The sequence below is a fragment of the Podarcis liolepis genome (assembly GCF_965112155.1).
Source record: "Podarcis liolepis genome assembly, chromosome: 9".
Lineage (NCBI taxonomy): Eukaryota > Metazoa > Chordata > Lepidosauria > Squamata > Lacertidae > Podarcis > Podarcis liolepis.
The window spans coordinates 22208954-22233404 of record NC_139564.1 but is presented as its reverse complement, the minus strand read 5'-3'; the positions used below and the strand labels follow the sequence as shown (position 1 = coordinate 22233404).

General features: G+C 45.9%; 1 protein-coding gene and 1 long non-coding RNA gene across 2 annotated transcripts in view; one reads left to right on the top strand and one right to left on the bottom strand.

Moving 5' to 3' along the window:
* CISD2 (CDGSH iron sulfur domain 2) overlaps nucleotides 1–12154 on the bottom strand; it is a 20861-nt gene extending 8707 nt beyond the window's left edge. Inside the window, exon 1 of the mRNA XM_083459381.1 lies at nucleotides 11643–12154. Within this exon, the coding sequence (XP_083315507.1) occupies nucleotides 11643–11745 (103 nt within the window). The 5' untranslated portion in view covers nucleotides 11746–12154. The remainder of the gene's footprint in view (nucleotides 1–11642) is intronic.
* LOC310686183 lies at nucleotides 3931–24451 on the top strand. Its single transcript, XR_014515750.1, has 3 exons — nucleotides 3931–11421; nucleotides 22282–22388; nucleotides 24220–24451. It is a non-coding gene; the product is annotated as an uncharacterized lncRNA (long non-coding RNA).

Genomic DNA, 24451 nt, shown 5'->3' with positions numbered 1-24451 from the left:
GATGACTACAAAGCTCAAACTTAGTATGTATTTGCCTGGTACAAATACATATTGACCCATTTCATCTTACTTTGCCTTTCAACAAAATCCCCCTTTAAACTGCCTTTAGACCAAAATGGGGGAGGAAAAAATAAAAAGATCTTGCTTTGTTTTATAGTGAAAGACAAAAACAGATAGGGTAATGTGATATAGCAGAAAGGAAATGGTAGGGTTTGGCATTGTATTTAAAAAAATAAAAATAAAAATCCTGGATAGCTGAACAGCAGAGTCACACGTGGAGACAAACTTTTTTCAACTTCACTTTATAACATACAACTTGCTCTTGAAATGCGGCGCGAGAGCATAAATCATCACGAAAGTTTTGCCTAATGACAGATTTATTTGCTTGCTACTCTTTTATTGGCCTCTGTATTGAAAGACTTGCCTCAATGCATTCTGCCTTGTAATATAACAAAAATAAATTTTAAAAGAATACTAGGGCAAGTCCAGCTAAGTCCCCCTCCCCCCAAAAAATGACGAGTGTGGGGGAATCTGATGGCCTCCAGATGTCATGGAGATCCAGCCACTATTTTCAAGGGCCAAAGAAGATTGCAATTCTACTCCAGCAACATGAGGGTAGATGGGGAGGAGACACAGCTTTCTCTTCTCTGCCTTAAATGTTTCCCTTCCAATACTCCTGTATCAAGGAGAAAACAAAAACCCTGAGTTTCCTCACAGGAAGATGTAGCAGTTTATGGTCAGCAACACTATGCCAGACATTTTGGGAGTCCATTGTGGACCCCACTTGTAATACATCCGTACCTTGGAAGTCGAACAGAATCCGAAACATTCCAAAACGTTCGAAAACCAAATTGCAGCTTCTGATTGGCTGCAGGAAGCTCTTGCAGCCAATCAGAAGCCGTAGAACCCCATCAGACATTTGGGTTCCAAAAGAACGTCCACAAACTGGAACACTCACTTCTGGGTTTGCAGCATTCGGGAGCCAAAATGTCAACGTTCCAAGGCGTTCGGGATCCAAGATACACCTGTACATTCTAAGAATGAGATGAGTGCTGTGTTCTGGGCCGAGCTGCACTTCCTGGAACAGGTTTGTAGTCTTGGGATGTTCTGGATTCAAACCTGTCACTGGAGTCCCTAGACCAGGGTTTCTAAACAGTCTCTAGCTGTTTTTGGACTACAGTTTCCATCATTCCTGACCACTGGGCCTGCTAGCTTGGGGAGTTCCTATGGCATCTCCCAGCCAGGCACTGAGCAGGGCAATACCTGCATCAAATCACATGCCCTGTTCGACCCTAAAAACAGCAGAACCGGGAATAACTTAGTTGCCCTGAACATATCATGTCCTATGTAATTTTCTCCTCCTTGGTTAAATAGCCTAAGAGAGGCTAGATAAAGCAGGCAGCTGGACTGGGGAGACCCCCTTTGATCCTAGCCAGGTTGCATTGTTAGCTCAGGCTCTGGGTTAACAAGGGATTCAGATTTTTACCTTGGGCCACTGCAAACATTAACCACCCTGATTGCTTTGTGGTAATAAGCAGGCTCTTGGAACATGAACAAATCTGAGCGAAAAAGGTAAAGAAATAGGTATCTCTGAAAACTGCTTTTTTGAAGAAAAAAGTGAAATAAAAAATTGGCATCTAGAGCACAGCTATTAACTGGGCAGATGAGAGCATTCCATTCCCATCCTTGCACAGCATCATATAAACCCCCCCCCGCCCCCCAAAAAACAAAACAGGGCAATTGGAAACTAGTTAAGTGATCAGAATTTCATGTCGACAACACCTGCACTGCATGATAACGGAGGCAATCAGACAAAGACGGACTCCAAGGAAAGATCAGAACTGAGCCACAAGGCATTTAAGTGGGAAGACTGTCGAACAATGGTTAACGTGGAAACTTCCAAGTTAAGAGCACATTAATAAAATGGAGAGAATACAGCAAACAAAGGGCACCATTATCTAGCAACTGCATAGTTGCAGACTAGTACTTTCTGGCTAGGTTCACAGAAGCAAATGAGCATTATGTGCCTATGACAGGCTTAGAAAGCAATCCAATATGCACGTCCAGGTTTTATGCACATTCAAAAGCTACTGCCTGAACTCTGAGGCTGGTGCCGAGTACAGTGGTACCTTGGGATGCAAACAGGATCTGTTCCAGGGCCCTGTTCGCATCCCGAATGGAACGCAAGATGCGACAGTGCGTCTGCGCGTGTCGGTGCTTCTGCACACGCGTGTGATATCATTTTGACGGTCTGCGCATGCACGCGGAGCGAAACCCAGAAGTAACACACTCCGTTACTTCTGGGTCACCGCAGAGCGCAACCCAAATTTGCCTAACCCGAAGCGTATTCATCCTGAGGTATGACTGTACTGTCTTACAAAGCACTTCATTGCAACAGTCCGATGGACCTGGTGACGTTGCTACGAAGTGATGTGCACTTTGCAACCTTCCAAAATAGGATGGCAGGGAATGATGAAACATTATCTTTCAGCTACAGGTAGGTAGCCGTGTTGATCTGCCATAGTCGAATAAAATAAAATAAAATAAAATAAAATAAAAATTCCTTCCAGTAGTACCTTAGAGACCAACTAAGTTAGTTATTAGTATGAGCTTTCGTGTGCATGCCAAGAAAAAAATTAAGAGGATCTTACATATATATACCACACGCTTTTAATAGGCCTGTGGAAACTGCAATGATGGTACCCTACCAAGTTACCTGACTATGTTTTTGGGCATCACCAGTGGACCCCCGTTACATAATTTCCTTACCAAGTTTTGCTTAGCTGGCTAGCATTGGAATCAGAGACGGAATATTGAATTAGCAGTGCAATCCTACATCTCTCTATTTGGTCAAAAATAAGTCCCATATAGGCTATAGTAAGTGCAATATAGGATTATAGCCTCAGCCAGGGTGGTTCAACATCCATCCTGAGGGCCGCATGTGGCCCTCAAGGCCTTTTTTGGTGACCCTTGGCAACATTTGACACTCTGGCCCCTTCAGCCCTTACCCTGTCTTCCCAAAGCCTAGTTAGCAAGGTGCTGGGCTTTGGGAAGGAAGCGTGAGGGCTCTAACAGAGCCCTAGAGTCCTCTATCCTCTTTCCCAAAGCCTAGTTAGCGCTTTTCCAGCTATGGGAAGAAAGTAGGTCTCTAGGACCCTGACCAGAGCCTCCCACCTCCTTCCCAAACCCCAGCAACTTGCTTATCTGGCTCTGACCTGGCTCACTCCCCCAAGACAAGGCAGTGTGCAGCCCACAGGTTCCACGTCAAAGTACTCTTGCAGCCCACTTGGTATGAAAAGTTGGACCATGAACCTTATGCCTGGCCTAGCAAGTCAATTAGCACCTTAAGGCAAATACAGACAAGTGGAAGAACTGTGGTTTTAATGCTTTGTCTGCAAAGTGTCAGAACTTTGCACAACATCTTCACAGGGAGTCAGATCTAAGTTTTCCTGACTCCAGTCGCAGACACACTGCAGAGAACAGATAAACTCTCTAGCTGTAATGCCACCAGTTTAATCAATTATACCGGCCTTAAAAAGCACAGTCATCATGAGGCTGAAGTGTATGTTACAGCAGAATTACTGGGGATAACAACAGGAACTGAAAGAAGGAAGACATCTCAACTGGAATGCAATGCAATGCTGAATTACTGGCAAATTCTTCACTTAGTGCTGCTTCACCATTTTTGTGAAGTATTTAGGGGAAATTATTTTCTCTTGGGGATGTCCAAAAGTTCCTTCTGTTGAAACCGAGCACCAATTTCCAAGGGTTAAGAAAAAGAAAAAAATGTACTATGGAACCAGATCATGATTAAAACTGAGTTTCTCATGCAAAGAGAACCCAAGTTTGTGCCGCATAATTTCTCTGATACGTTGCTGTGTAAGCCTCAAGAGACATGATGCGAGCCATGGGGAAAGCACTCACCTGTGAAAGGGCTCCGTGTGCCTGCTGTGCTGTTTAAACATGCTTTTCCTATATGCAGGGCTACACTCGTGCAACGTTAGTATGCCAATGGCGTATCTAATGAAATGCAGAAATGAAATGCCGCTTGAATATGACCAGCACATATAATAGGCATATTTAAAAGGAGATGTAAGCCACACAGAACTCTTACATTTACCTGTAAGTGTATCCAGTTGGATCGCTGGCCACAAAAGCTTATGCCATGATAAACGTGTTGTTCTTTAAAGGTGCCACAAGATTCTTTGATGGATTCTGCTGCAAGGGACTCATGTGGGTACCGCCTTGGAAATTGCTTTTCCTGCAGCTCACATCATCTTTAAATCAAGCTATGGTCATGGTAGGGCAGTCCTGTATTTTCAAACTACTGTACTTCTGCTCCAGTCAATCTCCACATCACCATGTTATGCTTAAGGCAGGGACATCTCTGGACAAAGCATGGAGTTACTATTCACTGTCTTGCTCTACTGAGATGAGGATTGAGGGACATCTATCGAGCTATTGCTCTTGGAAGAGAGTGTGAAACTGGAATAATTTGGAGCCAAAGCACGTAGTTACGCTGACCACAGGGGCACTAGCAATAATGAGTTCTGAGAAGTGTGATTAGAGGCACCTCAATATAATTAGCTGAGACTAGGCATTTTGATTGTATTACGCCATTAGCTGCAATGGCTGCCAGTCTGCATGTGGGCCCAATTTAAAGTGGTCATCTTGACCTTTAAATCCCTTAAAGCAGGCATATCGAACAGGTAGATTGTGATCTACCAGTAGATCACTGGCTGGCTGTGGTAGATCCCTGGCTCCCCCCAAAGAAGCTCAACAACTTTGGCTCCCCTAAAAAAGCTCAACCCCCAAAATGTGGCTTTCCTCCTCCCAAAAAGAAGCTCAACAGCTTTGACCTGAAACCCCCTAAAGGGGGTAGATCACTGCATTTTTAACTCTGTGAGTAGATCGCAATCTCTTGGGAGTTGGCCACCCCTGCCTTAAAGTTTTGCCTGAAAGAGCTGACCTGCCCAAAACCTATGAGATTCTGTCCCATGCGTTCCTGCAAACTGAAGTGAAGGGAGAGTCTACAAGGAAGAGGGTCTTCTCTGTGGGAGATTTGCAGTAAAACCTAACAATGCTAGTTAGTATTTGAAGGGGTTAAGGACCACTGAGTTCTAAATTAGTAGAGTGGGCTCAGTGATGTCACATCTGCTCTTCTCCAAAGAGGAAGCAGGGCTTGTTTCCTGTTCCTTACTCTCTCTCACACACACACACTGCATGGGATGGAGGCAGACGTGCCTTAAATTAGCTCTCTGTGGCTGCCTTGTTGTTTTGTTGTTGTCTAAGAGCATTTACCTGCAGTTTATCGTTGCTACCGTCCCTGTTCCCATAGCCAACAAGGTCACCTCACTATGCTGGCACCCGAGCTGCAAGCACTCTAGCTGGGTTGGCTCTTCAGCAGGCCAGGCATCTCAATCAGGCCCTCGTTGCTTGTAGCTGAGCTTCAGCAGATATCCAGGGAGGCCAACCAAGAACTGAACTCAGAGACAGAACTCAGAAACAGCCAGACTGGTGTACAGTGGTACCTCTAGTTATGAACTTAATTCGTTCCGGAGGTCCGTTCTTAACCTGAAACTGTTCTTAACTAGAGGTGTGCTTTCGCTAATGGGGCCTCTTGCTGCCGCTGTGCTCCTGGCACACAATTTCCGTTCTCATCCTGGGGCAAAGTTCTCAACTCGAGGTAACTCTTCCAGGTTAGCGGAGTTTGTAACCTGAGGCGTTTGTAACCTGAGGTGTTTGTAACTCGAGGTACCACTGTAGTGGCTAGAGTGCTGGACTAGGACCTGGGAGACCAGGGTTCAAATCCTCATTTGGTCATGAAGCTCACTGTGTGACCTTTGACCAGTCACAACCTCTCAAGCTAACCTACCTCACAGGGTTGTAATGAGGATAAAACGGAAAGGAGGAGGAAAGCCATGTACACCACATCATGAAAGTTGGGGTAGAAACGTAGTAGTAGCAATAACAATACAGTGGACGCTTCTGCGCATGTGCGACTGCCGAAACCCAAAAGTAACCCGTTCTGGTACTTCCAGGTTTCAGCAGGTGCGTAACCCGAAAAAACCAACCTGAAGTGGCTGTAACCTGAGGTATAACTGCAATTAGTAGCAGTTGTAGTAGATAGAGAGGAACAAATGGAGCAATATAGAAAAAATTGTGGCTCTGATGATGCTCCACTGAATTTGTGAATTCATTCATATGATACCGGACATCTTACTACAAAATATTGAAAACGGGAGATATTCTACTGGTTTTAAAATGACAAAAGTAAAAAAAAAGGGCAGTCAAAATATCCACACACAACAAGTACATGGTGTTTTATGAAGAAGAGGCAATGTAAAAGTCCCTCAAGCGTTCCAAACTGACGAATGATATTACAGGAGTGACTCTGTAGCTCAAGTCAGGATGGGCATGCAAAACAACATTCCCTGTTTACTCAAGGCTTTCCGCCCACCCTGCAGCCTTCGAGTTGTGCCCAGCCTGATGAACTGGTTTTAACCCCATTAGCCATGTACAGCCTTTACAGCTGCTCTATTCATGCAACCTGAAGCCTATTTATTTTCCAGAACCTTTAGATTTATTAGCTAGTTCAACCTGCAAATTGTTCATAGCCGGAGGGGAGATGTAAAAACATCAGAGATAACAGGGAAACAGCTGTACGTCGACTTAGAAAAAAAATCCTCTGACTTACAAAGGCTCCAACTTTGTGGGGAGGTTTTAGTGAGCAAAATAAGAGGATTAAAAAAATATATATCACACAATTTTAGGTGGCCAAATTCACATTTCCGTGGTTGCATCTGTAAAATAGGCTTGGGGAGCCAGGTGTAGGGATTAGCTTCTCTGGTGACAAGGAGCAGATGTAGCAACAGAAAGAGGACAAGGCATTTGCTCTCCTCTCCAAAGGGAGAAATACAGTAACAACTTTCACTGGGGTGATTGTCTGAAATTGTTGCAAGCTCTAAGCACTTGCCGGTTCAGGCCAATAGCCCGTCTAGTCCAGCATCCCGTTCTCACAGTGGCCAAACAGATGTCTGTGGGAAGGTTGCAGGAAGGACCTGAGCGCAACAGCACTCTCCCCACTTCTGATTCCCAGAAACTGGCGTTCAGAGGCATACAACAAAACAACACCACCACAAACTGGCTTATAAGTATAAAACCAAATTTACTAGAATAATAGCTAGAATAGAGATAGGCTTGTACACCATTCAAACAACAGACATACTAAGGTGCCATGTGCAAGACAAAGCCTGGAGATACTGTAAACATGGAGTGGATAAATGTACAACTGTATCTTAACAAGTTACATGTGCAGTAAACGTTATAGTAAAGGGACCCCTGAACATTAGGTCCAGTCATGACCGACTCTGGGGTTGCGGCGCTCATCTCGCTTTACTGGCCGAGGGAGCCGGCGTACAGCTTCCGGGTCATGTGGCCAGCATGACCAAGCCGCTTCTGGCGAACCAGAGCAGCACACGGAAACGCCGTTTACCTTCCCCCTGGAGTGGTACCTATTTATCTACTTGCACTTTGACGTGCTTTTGAACTGCTAGGTTGGCAGGAGCAGGGACCGAGCAACGGGAGCTCACCTCATCGCGGGGATTCAAACCTCCAACCTTCTGATCGGCAAGTCCTAGGCTCTGTGGTTTAACCCACAGACTGGATAAATGAACCATTCAACAAGTGGTGTAAGTCCAATCACAGAACGGCAACCACGTGCCGCCACAATGGCAAGGGTAGCATACTTTCTTTATCCTGAGCAAACGTTTTGTATGACTGGCTTTTCGGACTAATGAAGCATGTAGCGAAACCTGTAATATATCCAGAGAACAGGTCTCCTTTTGCCCACTTGCGTTATTCTCACCAGGGTGGTGGGTTTGATTTGCCTTCCTGTGGTTGATCCATGCATACGGCTTTGTATTTCCAACTCAAGACCCATCGAAGAACATCTCATCCAGTTCAAACTTTGAAAAACAGCTTTGAAAAACTTTTCCATATTCTCCAGTGTGCTACTCTTGCCGTTGTGGCAGCACGGGGTTGCCGTTCTGTGATTGGACTTACACTACTTGTTGAACGGTTCATTTATCCAGTCTGTATAATGTTACTGCACATGTAACTTGTTAAGATACAGTTGTACATTTATCCACTCCATGTTTACAGTATCTCCAGGCTTTGTCTTGCACATGGCACCTTAGTATGTTTGTTGTTTGAATGGTTACAAGTCTATCTCTATTCTAGTATCTCTAGCTTATTATTCTAGTAAATCTGGTTTTATATTTATAAGCCAGTTTGTGGTGGTGTTGTTTTGTTGTAGTATTATTATTACTGTCACCACATTTGATACTTTGTGTATATACTATGCTATTCAGAGGCATACTCCATCTTCTCTTCTCAAAGCACAGGCCTCTGAAGGTGAGAGACAAGAGAGAAAGCGCTGTCACATGACACTGAAAGCTTGCCCTATACTGAACCATGTGAAGAGGAGGGTGACTAAGATGATTAAGGGTCTGGAAAGCCAGACTTAGGAGGAACCATTGAGGAAGCTGGGCATGTTTAGCCTGGAGAAGAGGAGACAGGGAGGAGATATAATAGCCATCTCCAAACATTTGAAGGAAGGGCTGTCACGCGGAAGACTTGTTTCTGCTGCTCCTCCTGAGGGTAGGACCTGAACCAATGGATTCCAACTAAAAGAAAGGCAATTCCGACTAAACATGAGGAATAACTTTCTGACGGCAAGAGCTCTTTAACAGTGGAACAGACTACCTCAGTAGGTGGTGAACTCTCTCTCACTGGAAGTACTTAAACAGAGTTGGGATGACATCTGTCAGACACTGTTTAGTCGTGAATCCTGAATTGCAGGGGGGTGGACTAGATGATACTCACGGGCCCATTCCAACTCCACAATTCTAAACAAACCATTGATCTCTTGGTTCCGCAACTGGATATTCCAGCTCCACAATCTGACTGGTAGCAGTGCTCCAAAGCTGATGAGGCCTTTCCCAAGTCTGCTTTCTGAAATCCTTCACTAGAGAACTCACACACGAAGCTTGCGTACACTCTACTACTAAGTTATCTCTACTACTAAGTGATGATCCTTACATGCAGGCCGATTAAAACTATAATTTTATCCTCTTCCAGAAGAGCAGTCATGTTAAGCTTTTGTAGTGAGAACGACGAAGAGTCCTGTGGCACACCAGCAAATTTATTGTGGCATAAGTTTTCACGGACTATTGTGTTATTTATTTATCTAGACAATTTATAAACCGCTTGTTCAAAAATAAAATTATCCAAGTGGTGTAGAAGTCCAATAATAAAACATGACTAAAATACACAAAACATGTTAAAAACAAATATAATTTTTAAACATCCTTTTAAAAACACACCAAATATGAACTTAATAAAATGCTTGAAACAAATGTAACTAAATCATGTGTCTGGATTAGGCTTGCCAAAACAGAAGTTTTCAGTATGTGTTCAAAACAGTATGGTGAAGGTGCCTGCCTTTTAATATCACTAAGCAGGGAGTTCCAGAGTACAGGTGCTGCCACACTAATACTCCTTGCAAACTATAGGCCACTTCATCCAATAAAGCTTATGCCACAATGAACTTGTCAGGCATTAAGGTGTTGGCTCTGCTGTTACAAGCCAGCTCCATCAGGCCTCCTCTGCCCTCCACTGTCATCTGGGGCACAGCCATTAGATTTCCTCAGTAGGAGAGATAGGAAGCAGGGCTCATTTCATCAGCTTTGCTGGAGCCCCAGCTTTATCAGGGACCTATTGCCCCTGGACATTAAGGGGGCAACTGTTTAGAAATTGGTGCCTGAGTTTTTCTATTTTCCTCTTTTCCCTGTCCCTTTTCCCTTGTGTGTTGTTGTTTTCAGATTGTAAGTCTGCAGGTAGGGATTGTCTTGTTTTGGCTGAACAGGGTACTAACACTCTAAATAATAATCATGTGAAGCAACTGTATTGCATATTAATTTAGAAATATTCCTACATGCATATTCCATATTCCATACATGCTTTCATGTTTTCAGCTACTCAGATTTGTTGCGTTAAAACACACATGTTGGAAAAAGTTTTTTAAAAACACCCACTGATTTTTTTACTACCATGACTAGAAATACAAAAGGATAGTGAGTTTCTAGGGGCTACTGTTTTGAATTAAACAGTATTGTATGTACACAATAAGGGCATTTTCATACAGAATATAATGTGACGCATATGTACTGCACAGTCCTAAACGGAGTTAAGTGAGCCTAGGCCCACCGAAATAATTTGGCTTTGGTGTGCCTAACTTTGCACAGGATTGCAGCCTTACTTCGGAGCAAGTTCCATTGGCCAAAACTTTTATGTAAACAGCCCCCCCCCCTCTCTCTCTCTCTCTCTGTGTGTGTGTGTGTGTATACCCTGTATCACTATATTAAGTAAATTAACATGAATTAGAGACAGGTCTCCTCTCCTGGGGAGTTTTCTATTCCTCGTGACTATCATTCAAACATGCATACAAACAGCAGAGAGTAAACGAACCCACCCCTTAAGTCAAAAAGTCTCTGAAGTCCTAAAGGAAAGCAAAAGGGGGGACGGGGACTATAGGACCAGCCCAAGACATTTTGCTGCCTGAGGGGAAGGCAAGATGGCCATGCCATTTGATGCACAAAAGCCCACCAGAATGAAAGCGGAATCTTCTACATCTGCATCTGAGAGCAGCCAGCAAACTCCTCTGTCCTGCAACACCTCACCACCACAGCCACCAATTCCCTCAAAAGCACTTGCTGTCTGAGGCAAATAACATCAGTCTAGCTGAGGGCCAGCCCAAGGAATTTTGGCACCTGAGGTGAACCCCAAAATGGTGCAAGGGAAGGAAGAGCTACACCAGGAGCAAGCGGGGAAGGAAGATTAACATCAGAATCTGCTATCCCTGTGGATCCTGTCATCTGAGGTGGTTGCCTTTCCTGGCCTCAGAACTACAGAATCTTAGAGCTGGAAGGGACCCGAGGGTCATCTAGTCCAACCCCCTGCAATGCAAGAATCTCAATATGGCATGGATGGGCAAGCCTTGCTCTTTGCCTCACGAAAGGGCAGGTCCTGGAAAGCACGATTTGAAAAAAGGGAACTGAAGAGCCTATAGCGGACTAGGGCGCATTTGAAGCAGGAGGATGTGGGGAAGGATGAATGGGGGAAACGCGCACGTGCAGTTAACAGCGCAGTCCTACCGAACTTAACGCGGAAGTAAGCTCCATTATTCTCAGTGGGGCTTACTCCCAGGTAAGCCTGCAAGGGACTGCGCTTTAAAAGAAAGGCTTATTCTGAAGCATTGAGATCTGCAGTTGGGAGAAAGCTGAAACCAAAACACACGCGCGCGCGGGGAGCGGGGGATGACGAGTTTTGCAGCGCGATCCAGAACGCGTCTACTCAGAAGTAAGTCCCGGGGCGTTTGGCGGGGCTCAGTTCCAAGCCTTTCCCTTTCCACCTTCCAGGGGAAAGTGTTGAAGTCAACTCGAGTGTTTCGTTCCTACGCCTCCACCGCCCGCTTCCTAGGAAGATGAGCAAAGACGCGCACAGAAGTTCGACCAGCAGAAGGCGCAGATCCCGACCCTCCGGCTCTCCCCACCGCCACCCAAGAACCCTGCCCCCCGAACCTGTCAGCCTGAGGAAGCCGCCGACGCTCTCGGGCAGCGGGAGGCGCTTCAGGTAGGCGGGCAGCTGCACTTTAATGATGCGAGCCAAGCTGTCCAACACCATGGCGCTGCAGGGCTGGGGCGGCGCGCCGTCGAGGGCGAGCGAGCGAAGGAGAGGCGGACTGCGCTGGGGCCGCTGCTGGGCTACCTGCCGCTCCCGCGGTTAACTTTGCATGCCCGCCTCGACTTTGCCCTCCTGCTGCTGCTCCTCCTCCTCCGGCTGCTGCCGTCGCAAGTGGCCCCCTTCCCACCCGCGGAGCATGCGCGCACGCGGCCGTGCCGGCGACGAACCCAGCGCGCACCGGAAAAAGAGGGAGCGGGGAGGAGGAGGAGGGGGCTGGCCTGAGCCGGGTCTCTCCGGCGGCCTCGCTGCCCTCGAGGGGGCGGTGCGCTGGGCTGGCGCGCGGAGCCAGGGCGGAGCAGACGGGGCTCCCTCTCCGGCACCGCCTTGCAATACGATGCAAGCCCTGAATTCCGGAGGGGGAGGGGGTTTGAAGATTTGTTATGCAAGGGGGGGGGGGCGTTGAAGGGAAAAGCCCCGCCTGGATCTGAAGAGGTTAGGGACGCCCTTGTCCGACGTTGCTGCTGCGCGGGCGCATGCATGATTAGACTCTCCCACCGGGTGCCCAGAACTTGGAAACTGCAAATCGGCGACATGGGAATACAACTTGTACCTTTTCAACACCAGACGACCCTCCCCACGACACATGGGCGAAGCCAAAGGGGGGCAGGGAGGGGCAGCTGCCCCCCAAAATCAATAAAAATACATAGCAAAATGAGGTTCGCTTCCGCCGCGTAACAAAAGGCCTGCCCCCCCCCAACAAAAATCCTGGCTACGCCCGCGTTTCAAATAATTTTAGCCCCCGTTTAAACAGAATCATAGCGCCCTGGAGTTGGAAGCGGCAAAATAAATGGTGTTGCCAGTGTGATAATCGGTGGAAGCTGGTCCATTGGGGGCAAAGTGTTGGACTAGGACCTGGGAGGGCGGAGTTTGAAACCCCACTCAGCCAACTGCGAAGGTCACAAGGGTGACCTTGGGCAAGTCAGAATCTCTCCAACTCGCCTACCTCACAGGGTTGTTGTGTGGATGAACTGGGGAAGAGGTGAGCCATGTCCTTCAGCTTGAGATTCTTAGAAGGTAAAGGTGGTATGTGATGATGATGATGATGATATATTGCTGAATTGTATTGCTGAAGGAGCGTCTCCACCCCCATCGTTCAGCCCTGTCACTGAGATCCAGCACCGAGGGCCTTCTGGTGGTTCCCTCATTGCGAGAAGTGAGGTTACAGGGAACCAGGCAGAGGGCCTTATCGGTTAGTGGCGCCCGCCCGCCCATCCTTCAGATGTGAAGGAAATAAGCAGCTATCTTCTCTTTAAAAGACATCTGAAGGCAGCCCTGTTTAGGGAAGTTTTTAATATATAATATTTAATACTGTGTTGTTTTTAACACTTGATTGGAAGCCGCCCACATGGGCAGGGTATAAATAATAAATTATTATTATTATTATTATTATTATTATTATTATTATTATTATTATTATTATTAACACTCAATTGGGAGCTGCCCAGAGTGGCTCAGCCAGATGGGCAGGGTATAAATAAATAATTCTTCTTCTTCTTCTTCTTATTATTATTATTATTATTATTATTATTATTATTACAGTATTATATCAGCTATGCTCTACCTCCTACAGTTGGAGGCAAACATGCCGCTAGATACCAGTTGCTGGAAACCACAGGAGGGAAGCGTGTTCTTGTGTTCGAATCCTCCTTGCTGGTGTCTTACAGGCAACCCTTCAGCCACTGTGTGCACAGGTTGCCAAACTACATGGACCGCTGGCCTGATCCAGCAGGCTCTTCTTGTGTTCTTAACCTCATTCTGCCTTCAGCTATCCAGCCCACACCAGCCTGCCTTTGTTCTTACAAGCAGTCTTGGTGGCGGCTGCACTGCCTGTCAGCTTCCTCCTCTTCATTTTCAGTCTTGCCTTTGTAGAACTCAGCAGGGAAGAGGAGGAAGACAAAACGGGAATTTGTTGACTGTGTGTGTCATTCTTGTGGGATACTGCAGCCAAAGATGCTAGTTAGTGCATGACCCGAGAACTCTGTTCCTAGAGTCAGTTAGGTCATGCCCCCTCACCTCCGGGGCAGAAGGAAGTGAAGCTTCTTCTCTTCCTTTTCTCACTCCCTCTTCACTCCATGTAACCAACCAGGTAGGATGTTTGAAACTATATTTCTGTATTTTGTACCCAAGAGTATTCTACTCGTGTTCTCCTTGCTGCTGCATGGAATAATGCATGAATCAGACCTTGGATTTTATGAGTAAAGCATTTCAAACTTGGTTAATGGTGTGTGGTATGCTCATTGCTGTAGGGGTAGAAAGAGGGGTAAGAGCTGTAAGCATACTGTCAGGGAACTGCCATTGGCTCAGGGGCGAGAGGGGGAAAGCCGGATGGATTACAGAGAGCCCCCAAAGATTGTGGGAAGCAGCACCTCCTCAGCGGAGGAGAGTAACCGCGCCTCCAGTGGAGAGGAGCTTCAGGGCTCAGAGGAGGCGAGGCAGTGCCAGGACACTTTGCCTGGGCAAAGCGGGGAGGAGAGAGGTCCTCCGTTACCCACGCCCTCCCTGCGCAGTAGGCTTCCACGCCGAGAGGGGAGGCGTAGATTGGGCGTCAAGAAACTACTCTGCTGGGGAAGGTTTAAGGACCACCCACTCACAGATTCTGCCAGTGAATGAGCGAGCCACGGAATAGTGGTGCTCTGCATGGTGAAGGGTTTTTGGCACCAATAACGAGGATTTACAGCCGACCAGAGAGGCATTTGCCTGATTGCTCTTGAGTAACCTCCTAATATCCTTACACATACTAAATGGGATACGGAAAGGGGTCTAACAACCTATATTCCCACGCCATACCTCTGCTTAACTCAGTGACTGTTTAGAACTTTGTTGGCCGCTCCCCAAGCATCCAACCAATTATTTTCTTAATTACCCACATATGGGTCATGGATCTGATTTCCTCCCACAGTTAGTGGCTCTGGCTCCACATTGGATGACCTGCCTTCCACTTCACCAGTCCCAATGCAGGTTGCATAGCAAACTATTAAAAATAGTTTTGTAAGTTGTGTGTCTTTGTTTCTCAATTTGATCCCTTCACATAGTTTTGTATGTATTGTGATATTTTATGCATTGTGACTTGCAGTTATTTTTATTGATCATAGTTTATTAATATTTATTGTAATTGATAAGAGTGAATTTCTGTTTAATTATTATTTGCTGATGTTTTGAGAGTTAATTTTATTGTGTACTATTATATTCTAATATATTATTGAATATTACTTTATTTGATATAAGTTGTTCCATTTTAAAGTTATGTTTTATTATGTCTTTCTGTGTTGGATCAGATTATTATTAGGTGTGTGCTCTTTGCTGTATATTTTCTTGCTGTAACCGCCTTTTGTGTAGCAATATAGAAAGGTGGTATACAAATCAAAAGTGAAATGAAAAAAATGAAATGAAACACACACAAAGAGCTTCCCCCACTTGCTGCCCTTCAATATTTGCCACCTGAGGCACCTGCCTCACTATCTAACGCATGGTAGGGCCGGCCCTGATTGCTGCTTAACGTGTTTTGAGTTTCAACCTGGAATGCTATCCTCCAGTAGTCCAAGCAGATCTATTGTTACATGATAACACATTCATACCTTTCAGAAAGCTCAGAAGCTCCAAACACATCGGATACATTTCGAAAGATAAATCTATTTTTTTCACAGTGTCTTTGGATTTTTGCCTCCAGTTTCTTCAGGCAAGGACAGTGTATTGCAGAGTAAATGAATGATACACAGAGCAAGCAGAAAAGAGCCTCCAGGTTTGTGTAACAAATATGAATGGTGCAGTTTAGGAACAGAAATTGAGGCTCCCATTCACATCAATGCTAACCTGTGTCCATGCTTTCCATTTCCCCTTGTTTCTTGCCTCTTCTTAATTCTGCCCATGACTGAAAGCACTGGCAATGTATCTCTAAAGCTACCGAATCTTGCTAAGCCGCCTTTGATCTGGGCTGCTTTTCTGCACAGCGACAGATGCACAGAACCTGCTGAGCAGAGAAGAAGACTTTTTATTGCTTTCCCATTCACTACATAAACATCATTAGATGCCAGTGATGAAATCCCGGCCTTTATTGAATGAAAGGGATCGCTGAAGAAAGGAAACGGAAGAAAGTGAATGGGTGGTTAGAGCAGAATTTTTTAAAATGAAACCCAAAGTGCAGGGGGCTGAGATATTGAGGAGAGATGCTATATTCCTGTTGGGTCACCATGACCCTTTTGAGACTTCTGAGTTACTTAAAGCCAATCCATACTGCTGTCCTTATGTATTACAAACTTGGTATCATGCCAAGCCAGCAAGCCCTGACCCAAAGTCCTTGGAGGATGAACCAGACAGCCCACAGCTGGAGGAGCTCAGATGAGGAGGTAGAGTCCCCTAGAATGAGTGCTGAAGATCCCATTGAGGAACCCTCTGGATGAAGAGACCTTGTATATGTCAGAGGAGGATGGGGAAGAGAGGTCACCACCCCAGCCTTTGAGAACACTGGTTCCAAATAGTCCAGGTCCAAGTCAAAGACAGACAACAGCATGTGTCTATGTGTGTATCCTCATGAGGGAACTTGATGGGCCATTGACCTGGTTCCTCAGGCTCTTCTCATGTCATTGATCTCTAGCAGCAAAATAACTTGGGCTGGTCCATCCAGCCAAGTATCCTATCTCTGATGACTACCAGGAACTCTGGAGCAGTTCCCAAACTAACTCCCATTACTCAAGGCCTTTTTCTCTCAGCTAGGAAAGTGTTTTTACCTGTTGTTTGGATGCTCATGCCAAATTTGTTAACAACGTGTTAGTAAAGAACTGCCAGCAGGTGGTGCGATTAGAGATATAGCCTGCTACCCACCAGATGCATATCACGGCTTCCTTTTAAAACCACCACCATGAAAAGTACCCTTACAATCAGCTGTAATGCTAAATTAAGGATATAATTTGAAAACATGAAGAAATGTTTGGAGAACTTTCAAAGAATATAGATTTAAATCACAAACAAATACAAACAACAGCAACCAGGTTTTGCCCTTTTCAGCATTTTCATCCAACTCTTATATCCTTTTTCGCCTCATTCCTAAACAACATTTACCTGGAAATATGTCTGATTGGTTTTATTTCCTGCTAAGCAGCTGCAACATTAAACTTGGAAATCAAGGACCCAATCCAACGGATTGTTATGAATTGCTTCCCATGATTTACAGAGCGATTTACAAAGCGATTTACAGAGTAATAAAAACAGTTTTAAATTTGTTTTATATGTATAAAATCAATGTTCTTCTGTGGAATGTGGTGGCTTATGCCCCAAATGTTTTAGAGGAGGGGTGGCTGATCTGTAGCCCATATCTGGTTCCCCCAAGAGGGTTTTTGTGGCCCTTAAGAACTGAGCATTTGATTTAAAAAATAGTAATGAGGTTTTTTATATATATACTGCTCCTATTGATACCTTGCCATGATGCCATAAAGCCATTTCCCTTTTCTCCATTCATTTCCCTTTTACTCACTGTTCCCATACATGCCTATACAGATTGCCGTAGCTGTCAAGGCCCCTAAATGTGTCCCTTAAAAATATTATCATGTATCTATCTGACTACCTTATGTGTCCCTTGGTATGATTTCAAAGGATTTTTGTGACACCCCCACCGTCTTTTAATTAAAACAAAACAAAACTAGCTATGTCCACTTTCACACTTTGGTCACACCTTCTTTAATATGTGCCCCCCTCCCTGGAGGGTTGACCAAGAGACAATCCAACCTTCAGTCCTTAAAAAAGTTAAGTCATTCCTGTTTAGGATTTTACAAAAACACCTGTATACAGTTGTTGTTGTTTTTTTTCTTTTTTAGATATTCAAGGAAATATAACTTGTGATTTAGTTTAAAAGGTAACTAACATTGGCAAGTCATCTTGATTGTGTTTGTTCCCTACTAAGTCAAAGATGAATTGTACACCTGTCTAAGTTGTTTTATTGTTTCTAGAGTTTGTAGGAATGGTTTTTATTGTTTTTAGAACTTGTATTTTTTATCTTGTTGTTCAGGAACTTCAATGGCTTCAGTATGTGAGGCAATTAATATAATAATAATAATAATAATAATAATAATAATAATAATAATACCACCCCACCCATCTGGGCACCCACTCTGGGCAGCTTCCAGCAGAATATAAAAACATAATAAAAATTGTGCCCTGAATTCTCAACCCCAGATAAATCTTGAAGTCCTGAACTCAGTATCAGGAAACCAAAGATAGTTCTTATTTTTTTATTATTTAGAGATTTGTATATAAAAAAGGAACCCTAGCTGCAGAGACTAATCCTATGATCAAGGTGTAAGAGCTGATTTTGGGCCAGGATTTAACCAGGATCTTACGTTCCACAAGGAGCGAAGTCAAAGCTCAGTAGCAGTAAGGGAGAAAACAAAGAAGACCAAACATAGCAACAACACCCACAGAGTCCCTGGCAACTATACTACCAGTCACCAATCACAATGTCACTCTCCCACATATCAGCCATGCCTGGAAGGCGCCAATCATTATGTGACAAAGGCGGAAAGATTGTGATGTGACACATCATGCAAACCTGCCCAAATCCTCCCCCAGATGCAATGCACAAGCGGGCTGTCAGGAGCATCCCACAGCATATTTACTATTACAGACTTCCGCAGCTCATTGGCTTGAATGTAGAGCCTACTGGTAACAGGCTTCCCCAGGATGTGAGTTTGATCATCAAACTGCACTGCTTGTATTGGAGCTTGTGAGACCCGAGAATTCATGGACAGGGAACCAGGGATGCTGCAAAAGTAAAGGCGCAACGACCCTATTATGTGGCTGGTAGCTCAGTGGGAAACAAGAGGTGTTGATTTCACACCTGCTCATTTGTGGGAAATGCAGCCTTAAACAGAACAGGCAAATTTCTCAGTTTCTGGGCCTGGAAAATGTCGGCGCAAGGAACAAATGAGGTATAAAAAGGAGCCTTCCTGAATGCCAAGATCCAAGTCTGGGGCAAGTACTCTATGGTTAGATTTAAAATCACAAAATATGCAGCAAAGTGAAGCATGTAAACATACGCTATTAAGCCTTTAAAATATGACCTTGTGAGTTCCAAAACTTCCCTCTTCCCCAGCATAGGAAAAGGCTACACATTTCACAAGTTAAAAAATGGCTTACTGACATGCTTTTCAAAGGTCTGATTCATGTGCTTTTGCATACAGCATTGAGGGAAAAGTTGCAGAGGCAATAAAAGCTGGCTTGGTTACAGTGGTGAGAGTTCCTAAATTATTGGTATAGGAACTAAAGAGTGGCTTGTGAGAGCCATGCAGCTAAGCTGGAACAACCAGCTTAGCCTCTTCACATGCTCAGCTTTTGAGGTATACTGAAGGGGAACAAATGCTTGATTACCTAGTCCAGTGGTGGCCAAACTCGGCCCTCCAGCTGTTTTGGGACTACATTTCCCATCATCTCTGACTGCTGGTCCTGTTAGCTAGGGATGATGGGAGTTGTAGTCCCAAAACAGCTGGAGGGCTGAGTTTGGCCACCACAGACCTAGTCCCTATCAATGTGAGCTAAGCCTGTCAGGCAGCTTACTCTGTGGTTTTAACCCTTCGTGCATCAATTAGACTTAAGCACAATGGTTATATGAGGCTGGTTATCCCACAGGAACTGCCCACGCATAGGACTTCTGTCTTGTCAGGATTTGGCTTCAGCATATTGGCCCTCATCTATCCTATCACAGCATGGAGACAGTGTATTAGGGTTTGCGCAGCCACACTTGATTCCTGATGTAAGAGAAATAAAACTCTGTATCATCAGCATAGTGATGACACAGTGCTCTAAATCCCCTAATCAGTGGCGTAGCGTGGGGGGTGCAGGGGGGGGCCGGCCGCACCAGGCGCAACATCTGGGGGGGGGGCGCTCGCACTCGCAGCTCTCTGCCCCTACCTGGCTCACTCACTCTCTCTCACTGCAGTGCTGGCTGTGCGAATCCGATCCGAGCCGCTGGGTCGCCGCCCACTGTGGAGGGGGTGGGTGCCAGGTGTGCGGTGCGGAGAGAGAGTGAAGGACTATCTGGGGGAGGGACAGTGCAGCGGCCGCCCAGCACAGCGCTGAGCGCGGGAGAGAACCACACCAGCCCAGCCCAGGCAGCAGCAAGAAGAAGCTGGCAGCGGCGGCAGGTTAGGGGTTAGGGGGCGCAAATTACTTGCCTTGCCCCGGGTTAGGGGGTGCAAATTACTTGCCTTGCCCCAGGTGCTGACAACCCACGCTACGCCGCTGCGCCTAATTCCTGCTTCAAGTGGTTTCGTATAGCGGCAGCTTAGACCAGTGTTTCCCAACCTTTTTTGGGCAAAGGCACACTTGTTTCATGAAAAAAATCTCGAGGCACACCACCATTACAGCCCCGTGACGTCAGCGCGCAGCGTCACGCCGGGAGGGACGCACGAAAGTGTAAGTTTCAATTTTTTCCCTCCCCCTTGCCTTCCTTCTGTGCCAACCGCCAAAAAGCCAAGAATCGCGGGACCGCCGGCGGAGGGGGGGAGGGCGAGCGGAGGCAGCGGCGAGCCCCGTTCCTCCCCATCCGCCCCATTCCGTGCAAGGAGCGCGAACAGGTGTGAGAAGGAGGTCAAACCTGCGGGTCGGCGCCGGGGAACCTCCAAGCTTTGGGGGGGGGGAGGAGGCAGCAAAGCGAGGCAGGAAGGAGAGCGCGGCTTGGCTGGCTGAGCTTTGGCAGGGGCAGGGAATGAGAGCCGCGAGGCGGGCGCTGCGGACGGAGGCGCTGCCCGCCGAGCTTGCAGGCAGCCAGGCAGGCAGACGGCGAGAGCCCCGCGCTGGGCGGCCTCTCCTCGTCGCCGCCGCCCCGCCTCTCGCCGCCCGACTCGCCCGCCTCCCTCCAGGCAACATCTCGCGGCACACCAGGCAACATCTCACGGCACACTAGTGTGCCGCGGAACAGTGGTTGAAAAACACTGGCTTAGACCACAACTCTCAGGGAACCAACATATAGCCATATAGTCACAATCTCTGAAACTGGGCCTGTAGATGGGAGCAGAACCACTGCCTCTGACTCGCATGGCTGATATTTGATGGTATCAAACGCCGCCAAGCAGAAGTCAAGTGGCAGGGCCACAATCCTCCTCTCAATAAAGGCCACTCATCAGAATAACCAAGGCTGAGTCAGCCTCCAACCAATGCCTGAACCCAGTGTGGAAGGGGTTGAGCCTCTCTCAACCCTCTCAAGCACTAGGTGATATATATATATCTGGGCCCAAGATGATTCCCCCCCCCACCTCTTTTGAGATGAAAAGTTCCACCTCCTCATGCAGTGACGCATTCATCACACCCTAGACCCGCCTGATTGCAGCTAGCCTGAATTGACCTCAGCTGGCGAAGATTAGGAGGGCATGCGGTCAGCAGAACTACTGCAAGTGCCTTGTCTGCACCCTCGGGGCTCATAAGCTGAAACAGATCCCAGAAAGCAAGACTAGACAGTTCATCAGATGCATCATCAGGACTTTTCACAACTATGGCATCTCAGTTGTTGCAGAGGTGGTGGGAGTTTATCCTCAAACTGCCTAGCAAATCTGTCAGCTTCCGAGGGCTATAATAATCCCGTTCATTGGGCTAGATGTTAGTAAACCTCACATCACTTGGAATAACTCTGCTGGACACTAGTATTAGAGCGGATTGCATAAATAGATCATAAGTAAAACACCTGACACAGCTGGAGAAAGTAAGGCACATTCTCCTTTGAGAAGCTGCTGGTTGCTCATTTTGGAATACTGGCTGTTCTTTTAGAATTGTCATCTTCCCAAGCTTTTGACCCTCCCTTTCTTCTCAAATAGCAGGTACATTCTGTTCTCTACTGCTGTAGCTGGGCATAGAACTAAAACAGGCACAATTGATGAAAAATAGAAGTGTTGAAGAATGATAGTTTTATCAGAAGAACAGAGTAAAGGTGGCATCATGGGGATTTTGCTGCCGAAAGAACACTAAACAGCAAGGATACTGTATGAGCAGCCTGAACAATCTAGTTTCGTCGGTTAATGATGTAACTAATTTTGCTGATGATGTAGGGAAATAGGCAAGAAAAAGAAATTCTGGTGCATCAAAGGAGCACCACATCACTATATATTGATATGTATCTTTACTAAATTTAGGACATTTTTCTCAAAAAAAGAAAAAGAAAAAAGAAATCTCCACTGCCACCAAGTTTAACAATGATGTATGTACACAATTGACTTCAAATTCAATCAACAAAAGTTAAAATTCAAGTGTATGAAAACGTTCAGAGTTGGGGGGAAAAGTCAGATTATGAAACAGTGACTAATTGGTCCAGATTCCTAAACCTAACACATAGGGTAATTATTAAGATGTGAGATAACCAAAATACGGCAAAGCGGTGAATTTGTTGCCAGGAGATTCATTAGACCCATTTTACCAAAAATGTATCGGAGGTTTCTTTTGTATCCTCACAGTATCCCTTGTGATTACAGTATTAACCAAACTTCTATGCAATCTTGGTAGGTGGTAGTCAAGCACTAAAGAAAATGGACCACATTCCTGGAAGGTGACATGTGAAAAAATGAGGTTCTACATCATCACAAATCACAAGAGAAGAAGAGCTCCCTCAAGTACGTCATGAATGAATGTGACTACTTGATTCATATGGTGGGCATGTCCAGGGCATGTCCAGGCCTTGTGCATCATATGGTGATAGCTGGTGTGCATTAATCATGCTAGATGCAGAGTGATCTTAGACTGCCAACACAACTGTCGCTATTGACTTGCAATCATCTGCTATGACACGGCTGAAGTATGATTAAAATTATAGTCTTTGGGTGTATCCTGTCATCTGCAGTCGCTCATTCTATGCAGCACAACATAGCACAGTGTTTGAATAGTTAGCAGCTAACATTTAGATTGCCACCTTCAATGGATGTTCCTGGTTGCTAGCAGCGAGATTCTTGATTACAGGATGGTAAAGTATTTATTAAACTCTCATATTAGCCATTGGGTGGAGATTACTCAGTATAGGAAGATTGTTTTATTGTGGCATCGCAGTATTAAGTGCGGCATTTCCCCCCAACCTATCTTCATGTGGGCTAGAAAATTCCAGTGCTTCAAAAAATACTATGGCCAAGTGGTCTCGGATATTTACTCTGAAATGTTTATTTAACTCATGTTGCCATTGTGAACATGCCATTTCACTTTTCAAACAGATATGCGCCTATTTCCTGCAAATAAATGCTAACTGATCCCTCTTCCACTCTACACAACACTGATCTGAATTTGAATAATTTGCAGTAGAACCAAAACACATTTCGACTGGACATAGCACATGTTGGTTTCCGATGTTATAAGACAGTCACAGAGGGATCTTATACTCAGGTTATGGTGGCAGAGAGGAAATAGCTCTGCTACAGCAATGGGATACCATATATGACAGAACAAAGACTTATGCTGGGACAACGTTCTGCAATGCAACCATTCCACCAGGAAGATAAGACAGTAGGATGGTGGGACAATACTGGGAGGAGGGTGGTGGAAGCACACCCAGGGCAGGCCCAAGGCATTTTGGCACATGAGGTGAATTACAAAATGGCATCCCCTCTCCACCAGGGAAGAAGGGGAGAGTGAAAATCTACATCAGGAATGGTGGCGGGGGGGGGGGGCGGCGGACTAAGATCTACATTGTGATCTGCTGCCTCTGTGGGTCCTGCTGCCTCGCCTCACCTTGCCTCATGGGTGGGCCAGTCCTGCTTATGCCATATATTCCATACAATATGATACCATATCCATACCATAACCACATCCTCAGCAATGGTGCAAGTTTACAACAGCCCTGGACCCCATGCAAGGAATTTCCTCCCTTGATTTCAAGGGGGGGGGCGTATATTAAAAATAGACACATCAACAGGACAACTCATAGGAGGTAATGCAGCTCAGCACCCAATAACGGCAAGCCACCACCAGTTTACAACCCCACAGAGAAACCATAACTTAGGTGATAAAGGCATGTGACATGGGGCTATGTTTATCTGGCCTCGGGTGGTACCCACTCAGGGTGAAATTCAAGACCTGTTTCCTGGGGGAGTTGAACCAGGTGAAAATGGTTCAGATATGCACCTGCCTGCAGAGGGACTCCACGCTGTGGACTTGTCCCTTCTGCCCACCAGGCTACTCCAGGGCTGGGGAACTGGCCCAAGGCTGGATCCTGAGATGCCCTGATGCTGTCACTCAATCCAGGCTGACACAGGTATCTCCCTGCCCACGCCCCTCTCCCAAGCTGGTGTGCACAACAGGACTGTGCATGCAACTGTGCCCCCACCACTCTTGTTATGCCCTGCTGGACAGTTACCAGGGTTACAACTGCACCCTTAGAGCTTGTGAGGGATACTCTGCACAAACAGCAGTGAGATCCTGCAGACACTGCTGACACTTCTCTGCCTATAACCCTAACAGGTACCTCATAGAGGGACGCCAGACACAAACAGCCAACAGCAACCACCACACTACTTCCACAGCTAGGAGTGCCAGGACAAAGCAACCATACAGGCAAGTAAGGGTAAGTTAAGTACTACTAACAATAATGTCTGTCTCCCATGCTTTCCTGCATCCTACCCCTTTTCCCACATGTGAATACTGTAACTTTTCTGAACTGTACTATATTGTTATAATGCTTTTTGCCACTGAC